Source organism: Solea solea, chromosome 15 (genome assembly GCF_958295425.1).
Source record: "Solea solea chromosome 15, fSolSol10.1, whole genome shotgun sequence".
Taxonomy (NCBI): Eukaryota; Metazoa; Chordata; class Actinopteri; order Pleuronectiformes; family Soleidae; genus Solea; species Solea solea.
In genome coordinates this window covers 2,209,258-2,231,816 of record NC_081148.1, presented here as the reverse complement: position 1 = coordinate 2,231,816, position 22,559 = coordinate 2,209,258, and the positions used below count along the sequence as shown (strand labels likewise).

The 22,559-nt window shown below is 45.6% G+C and overlaps 2 protein-coding genes across 4 annotated transcripts in view; one reads left to right on the top strand and one right to left on the bottom strand.

The window, feature by feature from the left end:
- Positions 1–3: 3 nt before the first annotated feature.
- Positions 4–7,490, top strand: pygb (phosphorylase, glycogen; brain). Its single transcript, XM_058650969.1, has 20 exons — positions 4–246; positions 848–949; positions 1,096–1,174; positions 1,275–1,378; positions 2,100–2,231; positions 2,318–2,429; positions 2,520–2,602; positions 2,704–2,847; positions 2,948–3,040; positions 3,147–3,293; positions 3,420–3,583; positions 3,702–3,816; positions 3,888–3,989; positions 4,093–4,240; positions 4,313–4,371; positions 5,209–5,350; positions 5,430–5,637; positions 6,084–6,218; positions 6,346–6,412; positions 6,489–7,490. Exons 1-20 carry the CDS (start codon positions 4–6, stop codon positions 6,651–6,653), a joined length of 2,544 nt encoding a protein of 847 aa, XP_058506952.1. The 3' UTR covers positions 6,654–7,490.
- Positions 7,491–7,537: 47 nt separating this feature from the next.
- Positions 7,538–22,559, bottom strand: part of abhd12 (abhydrolase domain containing 12, lysophospholipase) — a 22,708-nt gene continuing 7,686 nt past the window's right edge. For all 3 annotated transcript variants that reach the window (XM_058650986.1, XM_058650985.1, XM_058650984.1), the window contains exons 5-14: positions 22,383–22,502; positions 22,272–22,302; positions 22,148–22,193; positions 21,909–22,038; positions 21,284–21,321; positions 21,004–21,083; positions 20,795–20,877; positions 20,586–20,664; positions 20,358–20,485; positions 7,538–7,753 (exon numbers count right to left, since the gene is read on the bottom strand). In XM_058650986.1, coding sequence (XP_058506969.1) covers positions 7,720–7,753; positions 20,358–20,485; positions 20,586–20,664; positions 20,795–20,877; positions 21,004–21,083; positions 21,284–21,321; positions 21,909–22,038; positions 22,148–22,193; positions 22,272–22,302; positions 22,383–22,502 — 769 coding nt within the window. In that variant the 3' untranslated portion in view covers positions 7,538–7,719. The remainder of the gene's footprint in view (positions 7,754–20,357; positions 20,486–20,585; positions 20,665–20,794; positions 20,878–21,003; positions 21,084–21,283; positions 21,322–21,908; positions 22,039–22,147; positions 22,194–22,271; positions 22,303–22,382; positions 22,503–22,559) is intronic.

Below are 22,559 nucleotides of genomic sequence, written 5' to 3'. Positions count from 1 at the left end.
AAAATGGCGGCTCCGCTGAGTGACCTGGAGAAGCGAAAGCAGATCAGTGTTCGCGGCATCGCCGGCGTCGGAGACGTCGCTGAGATCAAGCGGACTTTTAACCGACACCTGCACTTCACGCTGGTGAAGGACAGAAACGTAGCGACGCCTCGGGACTACTACTTCGCCCTGGCCCACACCGTCCGGGACCACCTGGTGGGCCGCTGGATCCGGACCCAGCAGTACTACTACGAGACAGACCCAAAGGTAGGAGCAGCAAGAGCCCACAAACAACGCCTGCTGTCCGGCGTAGATGCCACACGCCGAACTCCACGTACAAAACATCCGGTTTTCAAATACTTTCTAATATGTACTTTTCCCTGTTGTAGAAACAAAACATTGATTCGGCACAAAGTTAAGAACCGAATGTGTCTTTGTTTTAGTAAATGTTAAGTTGTTGGTGACCGTCGTAAGCCTCTGCGAACTGATTATTTGGTCTATATGCCATCATTCAGAGGTGTTAATAATATATCCATGTTAATAATGTCTTATATAAGGCTTAATTATTTAGACACGTGACAGTTATCAACGGAATTTGTTTTTTTATAGACTTTTTTATTGGAAGCTATTTCACAGCAGAGCACCTAACAAAAGTCTTCCATTCCTCAGCTTTTTACCCCTCCCACATTCCCACCCCACCCAAGGAGATTGTTTTTTGTTGTTATTTATTTTTTTGGTCTTTTTCTTTTCTTTACCTTCACCTTGTTTTTTTTAACCACTTCGGTTGACCCAGAACCAGGGGACAGGTGTGGTTTCAGGTGTGTTGTGATGGGCAGTGATGTGTCTCTTGTGTCTCTTGTGTCCTCAGAGGGTTTATTATCTGTCTCTGGAGTTCTACATGGGTCGAACGCTGCAGAACACCATGATCAACCTGGGCCTGCAGAACACCTGCGACGAGGCCATTTACCAGGTAAACAAACACTCACCTTCACCTTCCTTCAGCTTCCTCCTCCTCTTCTTCAACTGCTCCGCCCACTCACCTGAGTAATGATGAACTTCCTGCTAATGTCTCACACTGTCATGTGTGTGTGTGTGTGTGTGTGTGTGTGTGTGTAGTTGGGTCTGGACCTGGAGGAGCTGGAGGACATTGAGGAGGACGCTGGTCTCGGTAATGGAGGTCTGGGACGACTGGCAGGTAAGCGGACACGTCACATGAGCGCGTTATTAATCGTTGATTAAAATAAGGATCCACTGATGTCATCATGGATGAAGCTCCGCCTCTTCCTCCCGCGCAGCCTGTTTCTTAGACTCCATGGCGACGCTCGGTCTCGCGGCGAATGGCTACGGGATCCGCTACGAGTTTGGCATCTTCAACCAGAAGATTAGCAATGGCTGGCAGGTATGCTAATGCTATGCTAACACACGCCAATAACACGCTAGTGACACTTTAATTGCTAACAACATGTTTAGCTAAGTGTTAACAATATGATCGTACATATTTGATAAAATGTTAATAAGATGTTAATACCACACAATTTCATGGTAATGCCACAGCAGGCTAATAGCACATTAGCAACTGTCTAAAACCCACCAATAACATGCTAATATTAATTGTATTTAATTGTTTAATTAATCAATTAATTAATTAATTAATTAATTAATTAATTAATCAATCAATCAATCAATCAATCAATCAATCAATCAATCAATCTATTTATTTATTTATTTATTTATTTATTTATTTATTTGATCTTAATAATATGGAAATAATTCACTAATAACAGCTTTGACCACTAATGGACCAGCTAATGTGCCAATAAAAATTTAATAACATGCTAACACACTAATAACACAGTAATAACAGTGTCTAGCACACAATAACATGCTAATGACACAGTAGTAACACACTTATAATGTGCTAACAGGCTATCAAACAGTAACAACGGCATGTAGCACGCTAATAACATAGCTGTAATATAGTAATAACAGGTTAACAACACACCAATAACATACTAATAACACAGTGGTCCCATGAGTTTTAACTCACACACCTGTAGTGTAAGTACACCAGGTGTGAAGGAGACGTGCGATTGGCCAATGTGTTGCTCCGCCCCCCTCAGGTGGAGGAAGCAGATGATTGGCTGAGGTATGGAAACCCCTGGGAGAAGGCGCGGCCTGAGTACATGCTGCCCGTTCACTTCTACGGTCAGGTGGACACGACGGAGACGGGAGTGAAGTGGTTGGACACACAGGTCAGAGGACAAATGTCCACATGAGGAACCTTTACCTGTACCTGAATGATGACTGTCAGAGTGTGTGTGTGTGTGTGTGTGCACAGGTGGTGTTGGCGATGCCCTATGACACGCCTGTACCTGGTTACCGTAACAACACGGTGAACACGATGAGGCTGTGGTCGGCGAAAGCGCCGAATGATTTCAAACTGCACAACTGTGAGTTTAACTGTGACATCACACACTGTCCACAGCTGTGACTGTCTGCAGCTGATGACATCACACATGTGTCCCCGTCTGTGTCCCCAGTTAATACAGGAGGTTACATTGAAGCTGTTCTGGACAGGAACCTGGCAGAGAACATCTCCAGAGTCCTCTACCCCAACGACAACGTAAGTCTGTCTGTCTGTCTGTGTGTCCCAACTGTCTCTCGGGTGTCCCAACTGTCTCTCGGGTGTCCCAACTGTCTCTCGGGTGTCCTGTTTGTCCTCAGTTCTTTGAGGGGAAAGAGCTGCGTCTGAAGCAGGAGTACTTCCTGGTGGCAGCGTCCCTGCAGGACATCATCCGCAGGTTCAAGTCGTCCAAGTTTGGCTGCAGAGACCCGGTGAGGACGTCCTTCGACACGTTCCCCGACAAGGTGAGACAAAAAAAAGACGAGACGTCCACACAGACCGCAGTCCAACAGCTTCTGCTTCTGTTGGGATGGAGACTCACTGTGTGCTCACCTGCGCCCTCAGGTGGCGATCCAGCTGAACGACACCCACCCGGCCCTCGCCATCCCCGAGCTGATGAGGATCCTGGTGGACGTGGAGAAGGTGGACTGGGACAAGGTGAGGCCCAGGCCCAGGACCAGGACCAGGACAGGGTTGGTCTGAATCATGGACATCGTCACACCTGTGTGTGTGTGTGTGTGTGTGTGTGTGTGTGTGCGCGCAGGCGTGGGACATCACGTGTCGTACGTGTGCTTACACAAACCACACGGTTCTTCCTGAGGCTCTGGAGAGATGGACTGTTCCCATGTTTGAACAACTGCTGCCGAGACATCTGCTCATCATCTATGAGATCAACCAGAGACACCTGGACGTAAGAGACAGACGCAGACTCTCTCTCTCTCACACACTCACTCTCTCTCTCTTTCACACACTTACTCTCTCTCTCTCTCTCTCTCTCTCTCTCTCTCTCTCTCTCCCCCCTCTCTCTCCCTCTCAGAGAATCAGGTCCATGTTTCCCGGGGACAGCGAGCGTCTCCGCCGCATGTCTCTGATCGAGGAGAGTTCCCCAAAGAGGATCAACATGGCTCATCTGTGTGTGGTCGGATCACACGCTGTCAACGGTGTCGCTCAGATTCACTCTGACATCGTCAAGAACACAGTGTGAGTGAGTGAGTGAGTGTACATGAACACGTGAACACGTGAACATGTGAACACATGAAACGAGTGAGTGAGCTGTGTTGTTGTGTTCAGGTGTAGTCTGAAACGTTGTCTTCTGCAGGTTCAAAGACTTTTATGAAGTTGATCCTCAGAAGTTTCAGAATAAAACAAACGGTGTAACTCCTCGACGCTGGCTGCTGCTCTGTAACCGTGGCCTCGCTGATGTCATCACCGAGGTATGACATCACCACATGGTTCAGGGTCAAATGTCACTTCAGGGCGATGACCTGGTCTTTTTGTCCCTCAGAGAATCGGGGACGGTTTCCTTGGCGACCTGCTGCAGCTGAAGAAGATCCTTCAGTTTGTGGATGACGACTCTTTCATCAGAGGTGTGGCCAAAGTCAAACAGGTACAAACGCAGGCGTCTCATTGGCCCTCAGTCTCCTGACCTGCAGCGTGTCCCTGTCTAATGCCGCGTCTCTCTCTCTGTCCCTCTGTCTGTCTCTGAACAGGAGAACAAACTCAAGTTCGCCTCCTACCTGCAGAAGGAGACGCAGCAGCGTGTGAATCCTGAATCCATGTTTGACGTCCAGGTGAAGAGGATCCACGAGTACAAGAGACAAGTGCTTAACGTCCTGCACGTCATCACACTCTACAACAGTGAGAGGCTCCGCCCATTGTGATGACTCACTGTCTCCGCCCCCTGCTGGTCACACTGTGTTTGTCTTTCAGGACTGAAACTGGAGCCTGACACGGAGTTTGTTCCCAGGACAGTGATGATCGGAGGCAAGGTATGAACACGTGAATACATGCACATGTGAACGCGTGAACGCGTGCATGCGTGAATACATGAACATGTGAACACGTGCACATGTGAATACATGAACGCGTGAATACATGAGCATGTGAACATGTAAACACATGAACATGTGAATACATGAACAGGTGCACATGTGAATACATGAACAAGTGAACACATGAACACGTGCACATGTGAATACATGAACGCGTGAATACATGAACGTGTGAATACATGAGCACGTGAATACATGAACATGTGAATACATGAGTATGTGAATATGTGAACACATGAATACGTGAACACATGAACATGTGAATACATGAGCACGTGAACACATGAATACGTGAACACGTGAATAGATGAACATGGGAATACGTGAACATGTGAATAGATGAACACGTGAACATGTGAATAGATGAACATAGGAACACGTGCACATGTGAACACGAACACGTGCACATGTGAAAACATGAACATGTGAAAACATGAACATGTGAACACATGCACATGTGAATACGTGAACATGTGAACACATGAACATGTGAATACGTGAACACAAACACGTGCATATGTGAATACATGAACATGTGCACATGTGAATACGTGAACACGTGAATACGTGAACACATGAATAGATGAACATGTGAATACATGAACATGTGATGATGTGAACACATGAACATGTGAACACATGAATACGTGAACATGTGACCTGGACAAAGATGAATGCACAGAGGTTGTGGTTTTGTGTCAAAGTTTGAATTTTGTCTCTTTTGTCTGTCTGTCTGTCTGTCTGTGTGTGTGTGTGTCTGTGTGTCACCTGTAGGCGGCGCCAGGTTACCATGTGGCAAAGCTGATCATTAAACTGATCACTTCAGTGGGTCATGTGATCAATAATGATCCTGCAGTGGACGACAAACTCAAAGTGATTTACCTGGAAAACTACAGAGTGTCTCTGGCTGAGAAAGGTCAGTGTCCGCCTGTCCGTCTCTGTGTGTGTCTCTCTGTGCAGCGGTTGTCATGGTAACAGGCGTGTGATGTCCTCAGTTGTCCCGGCCACTGACCTGTCAGAGCAGATCTCCACAGCAGGGACAGAAGCTTCTGGAACAGGAAACATGAAGCTGATGATGAACGGAGCTTTGACCATCGGGACGATGGACGGGGCCACGGTGGAGATGGTGGACGAAGCCGGAGAGGACAACGTCTTCATCTTTGGCCTGAGGGTGGAGGACGTGGAGGACATGGACAGGAAGGGGTGAGGAGGACGTCCTGTCAAACCTCTGAGACTTTTTTTCACTTACGATAAACCTTTTTAAGTTTTTACGTTTGTTTTTACGACATTCTCACTTTGTACGTTTGGACTTTATCTGAAGTAGTAGCATAAATGTAATAATGCGAAAATATTGTGATAAAGTCAAACCTTTGAGGATTTTTATGACTTTTTGTGGGATTTTAATAATTTAGTTTTTTATTTTATTTTACGATGATCTCATGACCTTTGACCTTTGACTACATTGTTACGACTTTAGTTTTTCACTTTGAGTTTGAACATTTGACGTCTTATTGTGCGTTGATTCCACGACCTTTGACTTTCTGACGTCTTTATGTTTTTGACATTTTAACGATGCAACATTTGACGCATTTGTTCAAACCAAATTATCGTACGTCTTCTTTTTTTTTTTTTATATCGATGAATGGCAGATATAACGCCAGAGTGTTCTACGAGCGTCTGCCGGAGCTGAAACTGGCCGTGGATCAGATCCAGAACGGCTTCTTCAGTCCCACAGAACCAGGACTCTTCAGAGACCTGGTCCACATGTTGATGAACCACGACAGGTACAGACAGACAGACAGACAGACAGACAGACAGACAGACAGACAGACAGACAGACAGACAGACAGACTCACTCCACCGTCTTTAACTGACGTTCATGTCCTCACGTGTCCCTCATGTCTCCTTCAGGTTTAAGGTTTTCGCAGACTTTGAGTCGTACGTGCGGTGTCAGCAGCGAGTCAGTGACCTCTACAAGGTCAGCACACGTGTGATCAGCCCTTCACTCGTTGATCGCACATCAGTTATTGATCGATCGGCTGTTTTGTGTGCAGGATCCCAGAGAGTGGACGAGGAAGGTGATCCGAAACATCGCGGCGTCGGGAAAGTTCTCCAGCGACCGAACCATCGCTCAGTACGCCTCTGAGATCTGGGGAGTGGAACCGTCCGGCGTGAAGATCCCGCCGCCCAACGAGCCGCCGCTCGAACTTCATAAGTGATCATCAGCGAGAGGAGAGAAAACCCGATCAAACGCCGACGTGTCTTCATTAATGTGAATTTTATACTGTAGCCTTTGATTTATGTTAAAACAAACCTCACGATGTTCAGTAGTGACATCACAGCTAAAGCTCAGCATGATGTCATCACACATTAAACGGACAGTTCAGTGTTTTGTTTTTTTAAACGTGTGGCTGTGAGCGCCGCCCCTTAATGTGATATCTAGGTCACATGTTCACGTCTTTAACTCACTGTTGGACGTTTGTAAACCACTCACTCTCCCACACCAAACCCCATAGAGGAAATCAGTGATTTTAACTTAACACACAAGAGTTGTTGGTCCTCTGCTGCCTCGTGAGGTCACTTTGTGTCACTTGCATAAACTTAAACGGGATTTCAAACACTGAAGTGATCAACAACTCCTGTGGGCTGTGACGTTAAAATCACTGATTTTCTCTATGGGGTTTGGTGTGGGAGAGTGAGTGATAATCTTGATAAACTTCAGTCCAACAGTGACTTAAAGACGTGAACATGAGTCTTTTTTTTATGGCTAAAATCAGTTCCTGGTTCTCAGCAGCAGGGGGCGCTCACAGCACTTCATCCAACCATATGTTCAAACACTTTAAAGGCACTTTTCTTTTGATTTTATGATGAATTACCTCATGTCATTTAAACCTTAAATCTGACGTAAATGTGAACAGAGCAGGGGATTCTGCCATATAAATTTATAGATGCATTATGGGAAATGAAGTCCAGTCAGAATCAGTGTTCACTCTTCATTATGTACTGTATTCTCCACACACACGACTGCAGCTGAAAATAAAGTTTTGACCAAATCAGTCACATGACATTGTTTCGTTTGTAACCAAAAAAAACCCCACAGACGTAAGAAAAGAAGAAATATTTAATTCATAATTCAAGTCATAACAGGTTTTTAAAAACAGTGAAGTAAAGAAAAGAAGGTGGTCTTTTTGTTCCCAAGATCATTAAAAGAAAAAAGATTTGAGCTTTGGAAAACACTGATACTGGTCAGTGTCTGTGTGTGAGTGAGATAATCGTCCTTTGTCCTCACTGAACAGGAGGAGCCGAGCCCAGGAAATCACTGAGGGGAAGAAAGAACAACGACCATGAGCGCCACCTTCAGGAAGCTACGTCGTCCAAAACGAGACTAAAGTCACAGTTTGCTACGTCGTCCAAAAGGAGACTAAAGTCACAGTTTGCTACGTCGTCCAAAAGGAGACAAAAGTCACAGTTTGCTACGTCGTCCAAAAGGAGACAAAAGTCACAGTTTGCTACGTCGTCCAAAAGGAGACTTAAGTCACAGTTTGCTACGTCGTCCAAAAGGAGACTAAAGTCACAGTTTGCTACGTCGTCCAAAAGGAGACAAAAGTCACAGTTTGCTACGCCGTCCAAAAGGAGACAAAAGTCACAGTTTGCTACGTCGTCCAAAAGGAGACTAAAGTCACAGTTTGCTACGTCGTCCAAAAGGAGACAAAAGTCACAGTTTGCTACGTCGTCCAAAAGGAGACTAAAGTCACAGTTTGCTACGTCGTCCAAAACGAGACTAAAGTCACAGTTTGCTACGTCGTCCAAAAGGAGACAAAAGTCACAGTTTGCTACGTCGTCCAAAAGGAGACTAAAGTCACAGTTTGCTACGTCGTCCAAAAGGAGACAAAAGTCACAGTTTGCTACGCCGTCCAAAAGGAGACTAAAGTCACAGTTTGCTACGCCGTCCAAAACGAGACTAAAGTCACAGTTTGCTACGTCGTCCAAAACGAGACTAAAGTCACAGTTTGCTACGTCGTCCAAAAGGAGACAAAAGTCACAGTTTGCTACGTCGTCCAAAAGGAGACTTAAGTCACAGTTTGCTACGTCGTCCAAAAGGAGACTAAAGTCACAGTTTGCTACGTCGTCCAAAAGGAGACAAAAGTCACAGTTTGCTACGCCGTCCAAAACGAGACTAAAGTCACAGTTTGCTACGTCGTCCAAAAGGAGACTAAAGTCACAGTTTGCTACGTCGTCCAAAAGGAGACAAAAGTCACAGTTTGCTACGTCGTCCAAAAGGAGACTAAAGTCACAGTTTGCTACGTCGTCCAAAACGAGACTAAAGTCACAGTTTGCTACGTCGTCCAAAAGGAGACAAAAGTCACAGTTTGCTACGTCGTCCAAAAGGAGACTAAAGTCACAGTTTGCTACGTCGTCCAAAAGGAGACTAAAGTCACAGTTTGCTACGTCGTCCAAAAGGAGACAAAAGTCACAGTTTGCTACGTCGTCCAAAAGGAGACTAAAGTCACAGTTTGCTACTTCGTCCATAAGGAGACTAAAGTCACAGTTTGCTACGTCGTCCAAAAGGAGACAAAAGTCACAGTTTGCTACGTCGTCCATAAGGAGACTAAAGTCACAGTTTGCTACGTCGTCCATAAGGAGACAAAAGTCACAGTTTGCTACGCCGTCCAAAAGGAGACTAAAGCCACAGTTTGCTACGCCGTCCAAAAGGAGACTAAAGTCACAGTTTGCTACGTCGTCCAAAAGGAGACTAAAGTCACAGTTTGCTACGTCGTCCAAAAGGAGACTAAAGTCACAGTTTGCTACGTCGTCCAAAACGAGACTAAAGTCACAGTTTGCTACGTCGTCCAAAGGGAGACAAAAGTCACAGTTTGCTACGCCGTCCAAAAGGAGACAAAAGTCACAGTTTGCTACGTCGTCCAAAAGGAGACTAAAGTCACAGTTTGCTACGTCGTCCAAAACGAGACTAAAGTCACAGTTTGCTACGTCGTCCAAAACGAGACTAAAGTCACAGTTTGCTACGCCGTCCAAAAGGAGACTAAAGTCACAGTTTGCTACGTCGTCCAAAAGGAGACTAAAGTCACAGTTTGCTACGCCGTCCAAAAGGAGACTAAAGTCACAGTTTGCTACGCCGTCCAAAACGAGACTAAAGTCACAGTTTGCTACGTCGTCCAAAACGAGACTAAAGTCACAGTTTGCTACGTCGTCCAAAAGGAGACTAAAGTCACAGTTTGCTACTTCGTCCATAAGGAGACTAAAGTCACAGTTTGCTACGTCGTCCAAAAGGAGACAAAAGTCACAGTTTGCTACGTCGTCCATAAGGAGACAAAAGTCACAGTTTGCTACGCCGTCCAAAAGGAGACTAAAGTCACAGTTTGCTACGTCGTCCAAAAGGAGACTAAAGTCACAGTTTGCTACGCCGTCCAAAAGGAGACTAAAGTCACAGTTTGCTACGTCGTCCAAAAGGAGACTAAAGTCACAGTTTGCTACTTCGTCCATAAGGAGACTAAAGTCACAGTTTGCTACGTCGTCCAAAAGGAGACAAAAGTCACAGTTTGCTACGTCGTCCATAAGGAGACTAAAGTCACAGTTTGCTACGTCGTCCATAAGGAGACAAAAGTCACAGTTTGCTACGCCGGCCAAAAGGAGACTTAAGTCACAGTTTGCTACGCCGTCCAAAAGGAGACTAAAGTCACAGTTTGCTACGTCGTCCAAAAGGAGACTAAAGTCACAGTTTGCTACGTCGTCCAAAAGGAGACTAAAGTCACAGTTTGCTACGTCGTCCAAAACGAGACTAAAGTCACAGTTTGCTACGTTGTCCAAAAGGAGACAAAAGTCAGAGTTTGCTACGTCGTCCAAAAGGAGACAAAAGTCACAGTTTGCTACGTCGTCCAAAAGGAGACTTAAGTCACAGTTTGCTACGTCGTCCAAAAGGAGACTAAAGTCACAGTTTGCTACGTCGTCCAAAAGGAGACAAAAGTCACAGTTTGCTACGCCGTCCAAAACGAGACTAAAGTCACAGTTTGCTACGTCGTCCAAAAGGAGACTAAAGTCACAGTTTGCTACGTCGTCCAAAAGGAGACAAAAGTCACAGTTTGCTACGTCGTCCAAAAGGAGACTAAAGTCACAGTTTGCTACGTCGTCCAAAACGAGACTAAAGTCACAGTTTGCTACGTCGTCCAAAAGGAGACAAAAGTCACAGTTTGCTACGTCGTCCAAAAGGAGACTAAAGTCACAGTTTGCTACGTCGTCCAAAAGGAGACAAAAGTCACAGTTTGCTACGCCGTCCAAAACGAGACTAAAGTCACAGTTTGCTACGTCGTCCAAAACGAGACTAAAGTCACAGTTTGCTACGTCGTCCAAAAGGAGACAAAAGTCACAGTTTGCTACGTCGTCCAAAAGGAGACTTAAGTCACAGTTTGCTACGTCGTCCAAAAGGAGACTAAAGTCACAGTTTGCTACGTCGTCCAAAAGGAGACAAAAGTCACAGTTTGCTACGCCGTCCAAAACGAGACTAAAGTCACAGTTTGCTACGTCGTCCAAAAGGAGACTAAAGTCACAGTTTGCTACGTCGTCCAAAAGGAGACAAAAGTCACAGTTTGCTACGTCGTCCAAAAGGAGACTAAAGTCACAGTTTGCTACGTCGTCCAAAACGAGACTAAAGTCACAGTTTGCTACGTCGTCCAAAAGGAGACAAAAGTCACAGTTTGCTACGTCGTCCAAAAGGAGACTAAAGTCACAGTTTGCTACGTCGTCCAAAAGGAGACTAAAGTCACAGTTTGCTACGTCGTCCAAAAGGAGACAAAAGTCACAGTTTGCTACGTCGTCCAAAAGGAGACTAAAGTCACAGTTTGCTACTTCGTCCATAAGGAGACTAAAGTCACAGTTTGCTACGTCGTCCAAAAGGAGACAAAAGTCACAGTTTGCTACGTCGTCCATAAGGAGACTAAAGTCACAGTTTGCTACGTCGTCCATAAGGAGACAAAAGTCACAGTTTGCTACGCCGTCCAAAAGGAGACTAAAGCCACAGTTTGCTACGCCGTCCAAAAGGAGACTAAAGTCACAGTTTGCTACGTCGTCCAAAAGGAGACTAAAGTCACAGTTTGCTACGTCGTCCAAAAGGAGACTAAAGTCACAGTTTGCTACGTCGTCCAAAACGAGACTAAAGTCACAGTTTGCTACGTCGTCCAAAGGGAGACAAAAGTCACAGTTTGCTACGCCGTCCAAAAGGAGACAAAAGTCACAGTTTGCTACGTCGTCCAAAAGGAGACTAAAGTCACAGTTTGCTACGTCGTCCAAAACGAGACTAAAGTCACAGTTTGCTACGTCGTCCAAAACGAGACTAAAGTCACAGTTTGCTACGCCGTCCAAAAGGAGACTAAAGTCACAGTTTGCTACGTCGTCCAAAAGGAGACTAAAGTCACAGTTTGCTACGCCGTCCAAAAGGAGACTAAAGTCACAGTTTGCTACGCCGTCCAAAACGAGACTAAAGTCACAGTTTGCTACGTCGTCCAAAACGAGACTAAAGTCACAGTTTGCTACGTCGTCCAAAAGGAGACTAAAGTCACAGTTTGCTACTTCGTCCATAAGGAGACTAAAGTCACAGTTTGCTACGTCGTCCAAAAGGAGACAAAAGTCACAGTTTGCTACGTCGTCCATAAGGAGACAAAAGTCACAGTTTGCTACGCCGTCCAAAAGGAGACTAAAGTCACAGTTTGCTACGTCGTCCAAAAGGAGACTAAAGTCACAGTTTGCTACGCCGTCCAAAAGGAGACTAAAGTCACAGTTTGCTACGTCGTCCAAAAGGAGACTAAAGTCACAGTTTGCTACTTCGTCCATAAGGAGACTAAAGTCACAGTTTGCTACGTCGTCCAAAAGGAGACAAAAGTCACAGTTTGCTACGTCGTCCATAAGGAGACTAAAGTCACAGTTTGCTACGTCGTCCATAAGGAGACAAAAGTCACAGTTTGCTACGCCGTCCAAAAGGAGACTTAAGTCACAGTTTGCTACGCCGTCCAAAAGGAGACTAAAGTCACAGTTTGCTACGTCGTCCAAAAGGAGACTAAAGTCACAGTTTGCTACGTCGTCCAAAAGGAGACTAAAGTCACAGTTTGCTACGTCGTCCAAAACGAGACTAAAGTCACAGTTTGCTACGTCGTCCAAAACGAGACTAAAGTCACAGTTTGCTACGTCGTCCAAAACGAGACTAAAGTCACAGTTTGCTACGTCGTCCAAAACGAGACTAAAGTCACAGTTTGCTACGTCGTCCAAAAGGAGACTAAAGTCAAAGTTTGCTACGTCGTCCAAAGCGAGACTAAAGTCACAGTTTGCTACGTCGTCCAAAAGGAGACTAAAGTCAAAGTTTGCTACGTCGTCCAAAGCGAGACTAAAGTCACAGTTTGCTACGTCGTCCAAAAGGAGACTAAAGTCACAGTTTGCTACGTCGTCCAAAAGGAGACTAAAGTCACAGTTTGCTACGTCGTCCAAAAGGAGACTAAAGTCACAGTTTGCTACGTCGTCCAAAAGGAGACTAAAGTCACAGTTTGCTACGTCGTCCATAAGGAGACTAAAGTCACAGTTTGCTACGCCTTCCAAAACGAGACTAAAGTCACAGTTTGCTACGCCGTCCAAAAGGAGACAAAAGTCACAGTTTGCTACGTCGTCCAAAAGGAGACTAAAGTCACAGTTTGCTACTTCGTCCATAAGGAGACTAAAGTCACAGTTTGCTACGTCGTCCAAAAGGAGACTAAAGTCACAGTTTGCTACGTCGTCCAAAAGGAGACTAAAGTCACAGTTTGCTACGTCGTCCAAAACGAGACTAAAGTCACAGTTTGCTACGTCGTCCAAAAGGAGACTAAAGTCACAGTTTGCTACGTCGTCCAAAACGAGACTAAAGTCACAGTTTGCTACGTAGTCCAAAACGAGACTAAAGTCACAGTTTGCTACGTCGTCCAAAAGGAGACAAAAGTCACAGTTTGCTACGTCGTACTAAACGAGACTAAAGTCACAGTTTGCTACGTCGTCCAAAACGAGACTAAAGTCACAGTTTGCTACGTCGTCCAAAAGGAGACAAAAGTCACAGTTTGCTACGTCGTCCAAAAGGAGACTAAAGTCACAGTTTGCTACGTAGTCCAAAACGAGACTAAAGTCACAGTTTGCTACGTCGTCCAAAAGGAGACAAAAGTCACAGTTTGCTACGTCGTCCAAAACGAGACTAAAGTCACAGTTTGCTACGTCGTCCAAAACGAGACTAAAGTCACAGTTTGCTACGTAGTCCAAAACGAGACTAAAGTCACAGTTTGCTACGTCGTCCAAAAGGAGACAAAAGTCACAGTTTGCTACGTCGTCCAAAAGGAGACTAAAGTCACAGTTTGCTACGTCGTCCAAAACGAGACTAAAGTCACAGTTTGCTACGTCGTCCAAAAGGAGACAAAAGTCACAGTTTGCTACGTCGTCCATAAGGAGACTAAAGTCACAGTTTGCTACGTCGTCCAAAAGGAGACTAAAGTCACAGTTTGCTACGTCGTCCAAAAGGAGACTAAAGTCACAGTTTGCTACGTCGTCCAAAAGGAGACAAAAGTCACAGTTTGCTACGTCGTCCAAAAGGAGACTAAAGTCACAGTTTGCTACTTCGTCCATAAGGAGACTAAAGTCACAGTTTGCTACGTCGTCCAAAAGGAGACAAAAGTCACAGTTTGCTACGTCGTCCATAAGGAGACTAAAGTCACAGTTTGCTACGTCGTCCATAAGGAGACAAAAGTCACAGTTTGCTACGCCGTCCAAAAGGAGACTAAAGCCACAGTTTGCTACGCCGTCCAAAAGGAGACTAAAGTCACAGTTTGCTACGTCGTCCAAAAGGAGACTAAAGTCACAGTTTGCTACGTCGTCCAAAAGGAGACTAAAGTCACAGTTTGCTACGTCGTCCAAAAGGAGACTAAAGTCACAGTTTGCTACGTCGTCCAAAACGAGACTAAAGTCACAGTTTGCTACGTCGTCCAAAAGGAGACAAAAGTCACAGTTTGCTACGCCGTCCAAAAGGAGACAAAAGTCACAGTTTGCTACGTCGTCCAAAAGGAGACTAAAGTCACAGTTTGCTACGTCGTCCAAAACGAGACTAAAGTCACAGTTTGCTACGTCGTCCAAAACGAGACAAAAGTCACAGTTTGCTACGCCGTCCAAAAGGAGACTAAAGTCACAGTTTGCTACGTCGTCCAAAAGGAGACTAAAGTCACAGTTTGCTACGCCGTCCAAAAGGAGACTAAAGTCACAGTTTGCTACGCCGTCCAAAACGAGACTAAAGTCACAGTTTGCTACGTCGTCCAAAAGGAGACAAAAGTCAAAGTTTGCTACGTCGTCCAAAAGGAGACTAAAGTCACAGCTTGCTACGCCGTCCATAAGGAGACTAAAGTCACAGTTTGCTACGTCGTCCTAAAGGAGACTAAAGTCACAGTTTGCTACGTCGTCCATAAGGAGACTAAAGTCACAGTTTGCTACGTCGTCCAAAAGGAGACTAAAGTCACAGTTTGCTACGTCGTCCAAAACGAGACAAAAGTCACAGTTTGCTACGTCGTCCAAAAGGAGACTAAAGTCACAGTTTGCTACGTCGTCCAAAACGAGACTAAAGTCACAGTTTGCTACGTCGTCCAAAACGAGACTAAAGTCACAGTTTGCTACGTCGTCCAAAAGGAGACAAAAGTCACAGTTTGCTACGTCGTCCAAAACGAGACTAAAGTCACAGTTTGCTACGTCGTCCAAAACGAGACTAAAGTCACAGTTTGCTACGTCGTCCAAAACGAGACTAAAGTCACAGTTTGCTACGTCGTCCAAAACGAGACTAAAGTCACAGTTTGCTACGTCGTCCAAAACGAGACTAAAGTCACAGTTTGCTACGTCGTCCAAAAGGAGACAAAAGTCACAGTTTGCTACGTCGTCCAAAAGGAGACTAAAGTCACAGTTTGCTACTTCGTCCATAAGGAGACTAAAGTCACAGTTTGCTACGTCGTCCAAAAGGAGACTAAAGTCACAGTTTGCTACGTCGTCCATAAGGAGACTAAAGTCACAGTTTGCTACGTCGTCCATAAGGAGACTAAAGTCACAGTTTGCTACGTCGTCCAAAACGAGACTAAAGTCACAGTTTGCTACGTAGTCCAAAACCAGACTAAAGTCACAGTTTGCTACGTCGTCCAAAAGGAGACAAAAGTCACAGTTTGCTACGTCGTCCAAAACGAGACTAAAGTCACAGTTTGCTACGTCGTCCAAAACGAGACTAAAGTCACAGTTTGCTACGTCGTCCAAAAGGAGACAAAAGTCACAGTTTGCTACGTCGTCCAAAAGGAGACTAAAGTCACAGTTTGCTACGTAGTCCAAAACGAGACTAAAGTCACAGTTTGCTACGTCGTCCAAAAGGAGACAAAAGTCACAGTTTGCTACGTCGTCCAAAACGAGACTAAAGTCACAGTTTGCTACGTCGTCCAAAACGAGACAAAAGTCACAGTTTGCTACGTAGTCCAAAACGAGACTAAAGTCACAGTTTGCTACGTCGTCCAAAAGGAGACAAAAGTCACAGTTTGCTACGTCGTCCAAAACGAGACTAAAGTCACAGTTTGCTACGTCGTCCAAAACGAGACTAAAGTCACAGTTTGCTAGGTCGTCCAAAAGGAGACAAAAGTCACAGTTTGCTACGTCGTCCAAAAGGAGACTAAAGTCACAGTTTGCTACGTCGTCCAAAATGAGACTAAAGTCACAGTTTGCTACGTCGTCCAAAAGGAGACAAAAGTCACAGTTTGCTACGTCGTCCAAAAGGAGACTAAAGTCACAGTTTGCTACTTCGTCCATAAGGAGACTAAAGTCACAGTTTGCTACGTCGTCCAAAAGGAGACAAAAGTCACAGTTTGCTACGTCGTCCATAAGGAGACTAAAGTCACAGTTTGCTACGTCGTCCATAAGGAGACAAAAGTCACAGTTTGCTACGCCGTCCAAAAGGAGACTAAAGCCACAGTTTGCTACGCCGTCCAAAAGGAGACTAAAGTCACAGTTTGCTACGTCGTCCAAAAGGAGACTAAAGTCACAGTTTGCTACGTAGTCCAAAACGAGACTAAAGTCACAGTTTGCTACGTCGTCCAAAAGGAGACAAAAGTCACAGTTTGCTACGTCGTCCAAAAGGAGACTAAAGTCACAGTTTGCTACGTCGTCCAAAAGGAGACTAAAGTCACAGTTTGCTACGCCGTCCAAAAGGAGACTAAAGTCACAGTTTGCTACGCCGTCCAAAAGGAGACTAAAGTCACAGTTTGCTACGTCGTCCAAAAGGAGACTAAAGTCACAGTTTGCTACGCCGTCCAAAACGAGACAAAAGTCAAAGTTTGCTACGTCGTCCAAAAGGAGACTAAAGTCACAGCTTGCTACGCCGTCCATAAGGAGACTAAAGTCACAGTTTGCTACGTCGTCCTAAAGGAGACTAAAGTCACAGTTTGCTACGTCGTCCATAAGGAGACTAAAGTCACAGTTTGCTACGTCGTCCATAAGGAGACAAAAGTCACAGTTTGCTACGCCGTCCAAAAGGAGACTAAAGCCACAGTTTGCTATGCCGTCCAAAAGGAGACTAAAGTCACAGTTTGCTACGTCGTCCAAAAGGAGACTAAAGTCAAAGTTTGCTACGTCGTCCAAAACGAGACTAAAGTCACAGTTTGCTACGTCGTCCAAAAGGAGACTAAAGTCACAGTTTGCTACGTCGTCCAAAAGGAGACTAAAGTCACAGTTTGCTACGCCGTCCAAAAGGAGACTAAAGTCACAGTTTGCTACTTCGTCCATAAGGAGACTAAAGTCACAGTTTGCTACGTCGTCCAAAAGGAGACAAAAGTCACAGTTTGCTACGTCGTCCATAAGGAGACTAAAGTCACAGTTTGCTACGTCGTCCATAAGGAGACAAAAGTCACAGTTTGCTACGCCGTCCAAAAGGAGACTTAAGTCACAGTTTGCTACGCCGTCCAAAAGGAGACTAAAGTCACAGTTTGCTACGCCGTCCAAAAGGAGACTAAAGTCACAGTTTGCTACGTCGTCCAAAAGGAGACTAAAGTCACAGTTTGCTACGTCGTCCAAAACGAGACTAAAGTCACAGTTTGCTACGTCGTCCAAAACGAGACTAAAGTCACAGTTTGCTACGTCGTCCAAAACGAGACTAAAGTCACAGTTTGCTACGTCGTCCAAAACGAGACTAAAGTCACAGTTTGCTACGTCGTCCAAAACGAGACTAAAGTCACAGTTTGCTACGTCGTCCAAAAGGAGACTAAAGTCACAGTTTGCTACGTCGTCCAAAACGAGACTAAAGTCACAGTTTGCTACGTCGTCCAAAAGGAGACTAAAGTCAAAGTTTGCTACGTCGTCCAAAGCGAGACTAAAGTCACAGTTTGCTACGTCGTCCAAAAGGAGACTAAAGTCACAGTTTGCTACGTCGTCCAAAAGGAGACTAAAGTCACAGTTTGCTACGTCGTCCAAAAGGAGACTAAAGTCACAGTTTGCTACGTCGTCCATAAGGAGACTAAAGTCACAGTTTGCTACGCCGTCCAAAACGAGACTAAAGTCACCGTTTGCTACGCCGTCCAAAAGGAGACAAAAGTCACAGTTTGCTACGTCGTCCAAAAGGAGACTAAAGTCACAGTTTGCTACTTCGTCCATAAGGAGACTAAAGTCACAGTTTGCTACGTCGTCCAAAAGGAGACTAAAGTCACAGTTTGCTACGTCGTCCAAAAGGAGACTAAAGTCACAGTTTGCTACGTCGTCCAAAACGAGACTAAAGTCACAGTTTGCTACATCGTCCAAACGGAGACTAAAGTCACAGTTTGCTACGTCGTCCAAAAGGAGACTAAAGTCACAGTTTGCTACGTCGTCCAAAACGAGACTAAAGTCACAGTTTGCTACGTCGTCCAAAAGGAGACAAAAGTCACAGTTTGCTACGCCGTCCAAAAGGAGACTAAAGTCACAGTTTGCTACGTCGTCCATAAGGAGACTAAAGTCACAGTTTGCTACGTCGTCCAAAAGGAGACTAAAGTCACAGTTTGCTACGTCGTCCAAAACGAGACTAAAGTCACAGTTTGCTACGTCGTCCAAAAGGAGACAAAAGTCACAGTTTGCTACGCCGTCCAAAAGGAGACTAAAGTCACAGTTTGCTACGTCGTCCAAAACGAGACTAAAGTCACAGTTTGCTACGCCGTCCAAAACGAGACTAAAGTCACAGTTTGCTACGTCGTCCATAAGGAGACTAAAGTCACAGTTTGCTACATCGTCCAAAAGGAGACTAAAGTCACAGTTTGCTACGTCGTCCAAAACGAGACTAAAGTCACAGTTTGCTACGTCGTCCATAAGGAGACTAAAGTCACAGTTTGCTACGTCGTCCAAAACGAGACTAAAGTCACAGTTTGCTACGTCGTCCAAAACGAGACTAAAGTCACAGTTTGCTACGTCGTCCAAAACGAGACTAAAGTCACAGTTTGCTACGTCGTCCAAAACGAGACTAAAGTCACAGTTTGCTACGTCGTCCAAAACGAGACTAAAGTCACAGTTTGCTACGTCGTCCAAAACGAGACTAAAGTCACAGTTTGCTACGTCGTCCAAAACGAGACTAAAGTCACAGTTTGCTACGTCGTCCAAAACGAGACTAAAGTCACAGTTTGCTACGTCGTCCAAAAGGAGACTAAAGTCACAGTTTGCTACGTCGTCCAAAACGAGACTAAAGTCACAGTTTGCTACGTCGTCCAAAAGGAGACTAAAGTCAAAGTTTGCTACGTCGTCCAAAGCGAGACTAAAGTCACAGTTTGCTACGTCGTCCAAAAGGAGACTAAAGTCACAGTTTGCTACGTCGTCCAAAAGGAGACTAAAGTCACAGTTTGCTACGTCGTCCAAAAGGAGACTAAAGTCACAGTTTGCTACGTCGTCCATAAGGAGACTAAAGTCACAGTTTGCTACGCCGTCCAAAACGAGACTAAAGTCACCGTTTGCTACGCCGTCCAAAAGGAGACAAAAGTCACAGTTTGCTACGTCGTCCAAAAGGAGACTAAAGTCACAGTTTGCTACTTCGTCCATAAGGAGACTAAAGTCACAGTTTGCTACGTCGTCCAAAAGGAGACTAAAGTCACAGTTTGCTACGTCGTCCAAAAGGAGACTAAAGTCACAGTTTGCTACGTCGTCCAAAAGGAGACAAAAGTCACAGTTTGCTACGTCGTACTAAACGAGACTAAAGTCACAGTTTGCTACGTCGTCCATAAGGAGACTAAAGTCACAGTTTGCTACGTCGTCCAAAAGGAGACTAAAGTCACAGTTTGCTACGTCGTCCAAAACGAGACTAAAGTCACAGTTTGCTACATCGTCCAAACGGAGACTAAAGTCACAGTTTGCTACGTCGTCCAAAAGGAGACTAAAGTCACAGTTTGCTACGCCGTCCAAAACGAGACTAAAGTCACAGTTTGCTACGTCGTCCATAAGGAGACTAAAGTCACAGTTTGCTACGTCGTCCAAAAGGAGACTAAAGTCACAGTTTGCTACGTCGTCCAAAACGAGACTAAAGTCACAGTTTGCTACGTCGTCCATAAGGAGACTAAAGTCACAGTTTGCTACGTCGTCCAAAACGAGACTAAAGTCACAGTTTGCTACGTCGTCCATAAGGAGACTAAAGTCACAGTTTGCTACGTCGTCCAAAAGGAGACTAAAGTCACAGTTTGCTACGTCGTCCAAAACGAGACTAAAGTCACAGTTTGCTACGTCGTCCAAAAGGAGACTAAAGTCACAGTTTGCTACGTCGTCCAAAAGGAGACAAAAGTCACAGTTTGCTACGTCGTCCAAAACGAGACTAAAGTCACAGTTTGCTACGTCGTCCAAAACGAGACTAAAGTCACAGTTTGCTACGTTGTCCTACGTCGTGTTCTCTGTACCTGAGGATTTTTGGCAGCTCCGGGCTCCTGTAGATCAACTTGTGTCTGTAACCCAGTGACGAGTGAAACGGAACAAAGTGAACTTTGTGACCGCTGAGACTCTGTGAGTGGACGGCCATGTCGTACAGCTGCAGGAGTACATGTTAGCGTTAGCTTTAACTGCACACGCTTCAGAACAAACAAACATTGTCACGATGTGTCGTCGTCGTCGTCGTGTTGGAGTCTCACCTTCTTTCCCAGATGAAAAGGAACGACGCTGTCGTCCTCGGCGTGAAGAATCAGCAACGGACACGAGATGTGATTCATGCTGAGGAGACGCAGTCGCAGACGTTAGCGAGACAATACAATAAATAACAGCAGCTGCAGTTCCTCCACTGTCCACCAGAGGCTGCACTGATATGATACAGTCTAAATCAAATATGTTAGAGGTCACGTACTTTTCATCGCTGGAGAAGCGGATGTTGTTGGCTGTGATGGCGTCGAGGAAGAACCAATCAAAGCCGGGCAGGTATCTGTACACCTGACACACACACACACACACAGTGTCCAACCAATGACTGACACTAACCTTAACCACTCTTAAAATCTTTTCCATGAGAACAACCGGTCCTGACATGGTCTGTGTGTGTGTGTGTGTGTGTGTTACCATAGAGAAAGGGTGACTCTTGGCTTCTTCTCTGATGTTGGTGAACGGAGACTCTAAGATCAAAGCGTCTGGAGGATTTCCTGAAAACAGATAATGATGCATTCAGGAAAACTGGGATCAATTCACACCGATCATCGTGTCTTGCTGCGTTCACAGTCACCATGTCATCACGCGTGAATCACATGATGAAGAATGTTCGTGTGATGGGTAAATGAAAGGTGAGTTATTGCTGTGTGTGTGTGTGTGTGTGTGTGTGTGTGTGTGTGTGTGTGTGTGTCACCTCTGTCACACAGTCGTCTGACCAGGTTTGTGGCGACTCTGCAAAAAAACAAAAGAAACAGATTAAATCTCTTACTGTGTGTGTGTGCGTATGTGCACACGTGTGTGTGTGTGCGCGCGTGTGTGAGTGCACATGTGTGTGTGTGTATGCGTATGTGCACGTGCGTGTGTGAGTGCACGTGTGTATGTGTGTGTGTGTGTATGTGCACGTGCGTATGGGTGTATATGTGTGTGTGTGTATGTGCGTGTGTATGTGCGTGTGTGTGCGTGTATGTGTGTGTGTATGTGCACGTGTGTATGTGTGTGTGTGCGTATGTATGTGCACGTGTGTATATGTGTGTGGGTGTATGTGTGTGTATGTGTATGTGCGTGTGTGTGCGTGTGTATGTGTGTGCGTGTGTATGTGCGCGTGTGTGTGTGCGTGTGTGTGTGTGTATGTGCACGTGTGTATGTGTGTGTGTGCGTATGTATGTGCACGTGTGTATATGTGTGTGGGTGTATGTGTGTGTATGTGTATGTGCGTGTGTGTGTGCGTGTGTATGTGTGTGCGTGTGTATGTGCGTGTGTATGTGTGTGCGTGTGTATGTGCGTGTGTGTGCGCGTGTGTGTGCGCGTGTGTATGTTACCCTGTCCCCAGTGAGTGTCCCCACACGTAGAGCGGTGTTTTTTTCAGCCGCAGTTTGAGTCGATCGTACATGAAGAGAGCGTCTGACGTCATGTCGCCCTCTGCTGGAGAACCATCGGAATCACCCCAACCTACACACACACACACACACACACACACACACACACACAGACACACACTGAGCAGCAGCAGCTTTTGTGATGACACGTGTGAATATTTTGATGAGTCATGGTTTCTCACCTCTGTAATCAAACGTCACTACATGGTAGCCTAATGAACTGAGGACCTGAAGGAAGACGGGCAGAGGGGAGGTCAGTCACATGACCTCTGCTGGTAACCCCTGTGTGTGTGTGTGTGTGTGTACCTTGTACAGCTGCACTCTGTGGTCTCCTCCTCTACAAACACAACAGAAAGGTCAAAGGTCAGACACTAGCACAGAGGTCGTCAGTGTGTGAGTGAAAGATGAAAGAGTCACCTGGTCCCCGAGTTTCCATGGAGATAGAGAATGACAGGGTGGGCGGAGCTGAACGTGCCGTCGTACCAGTCGCCATCTTTGTCCTGAGCGTCTCTCCACATGTGAGCAGGGACTGTGTGCCTGACACACACACACACACACACACACACACACACACAACAACAACACTGAGTGGGT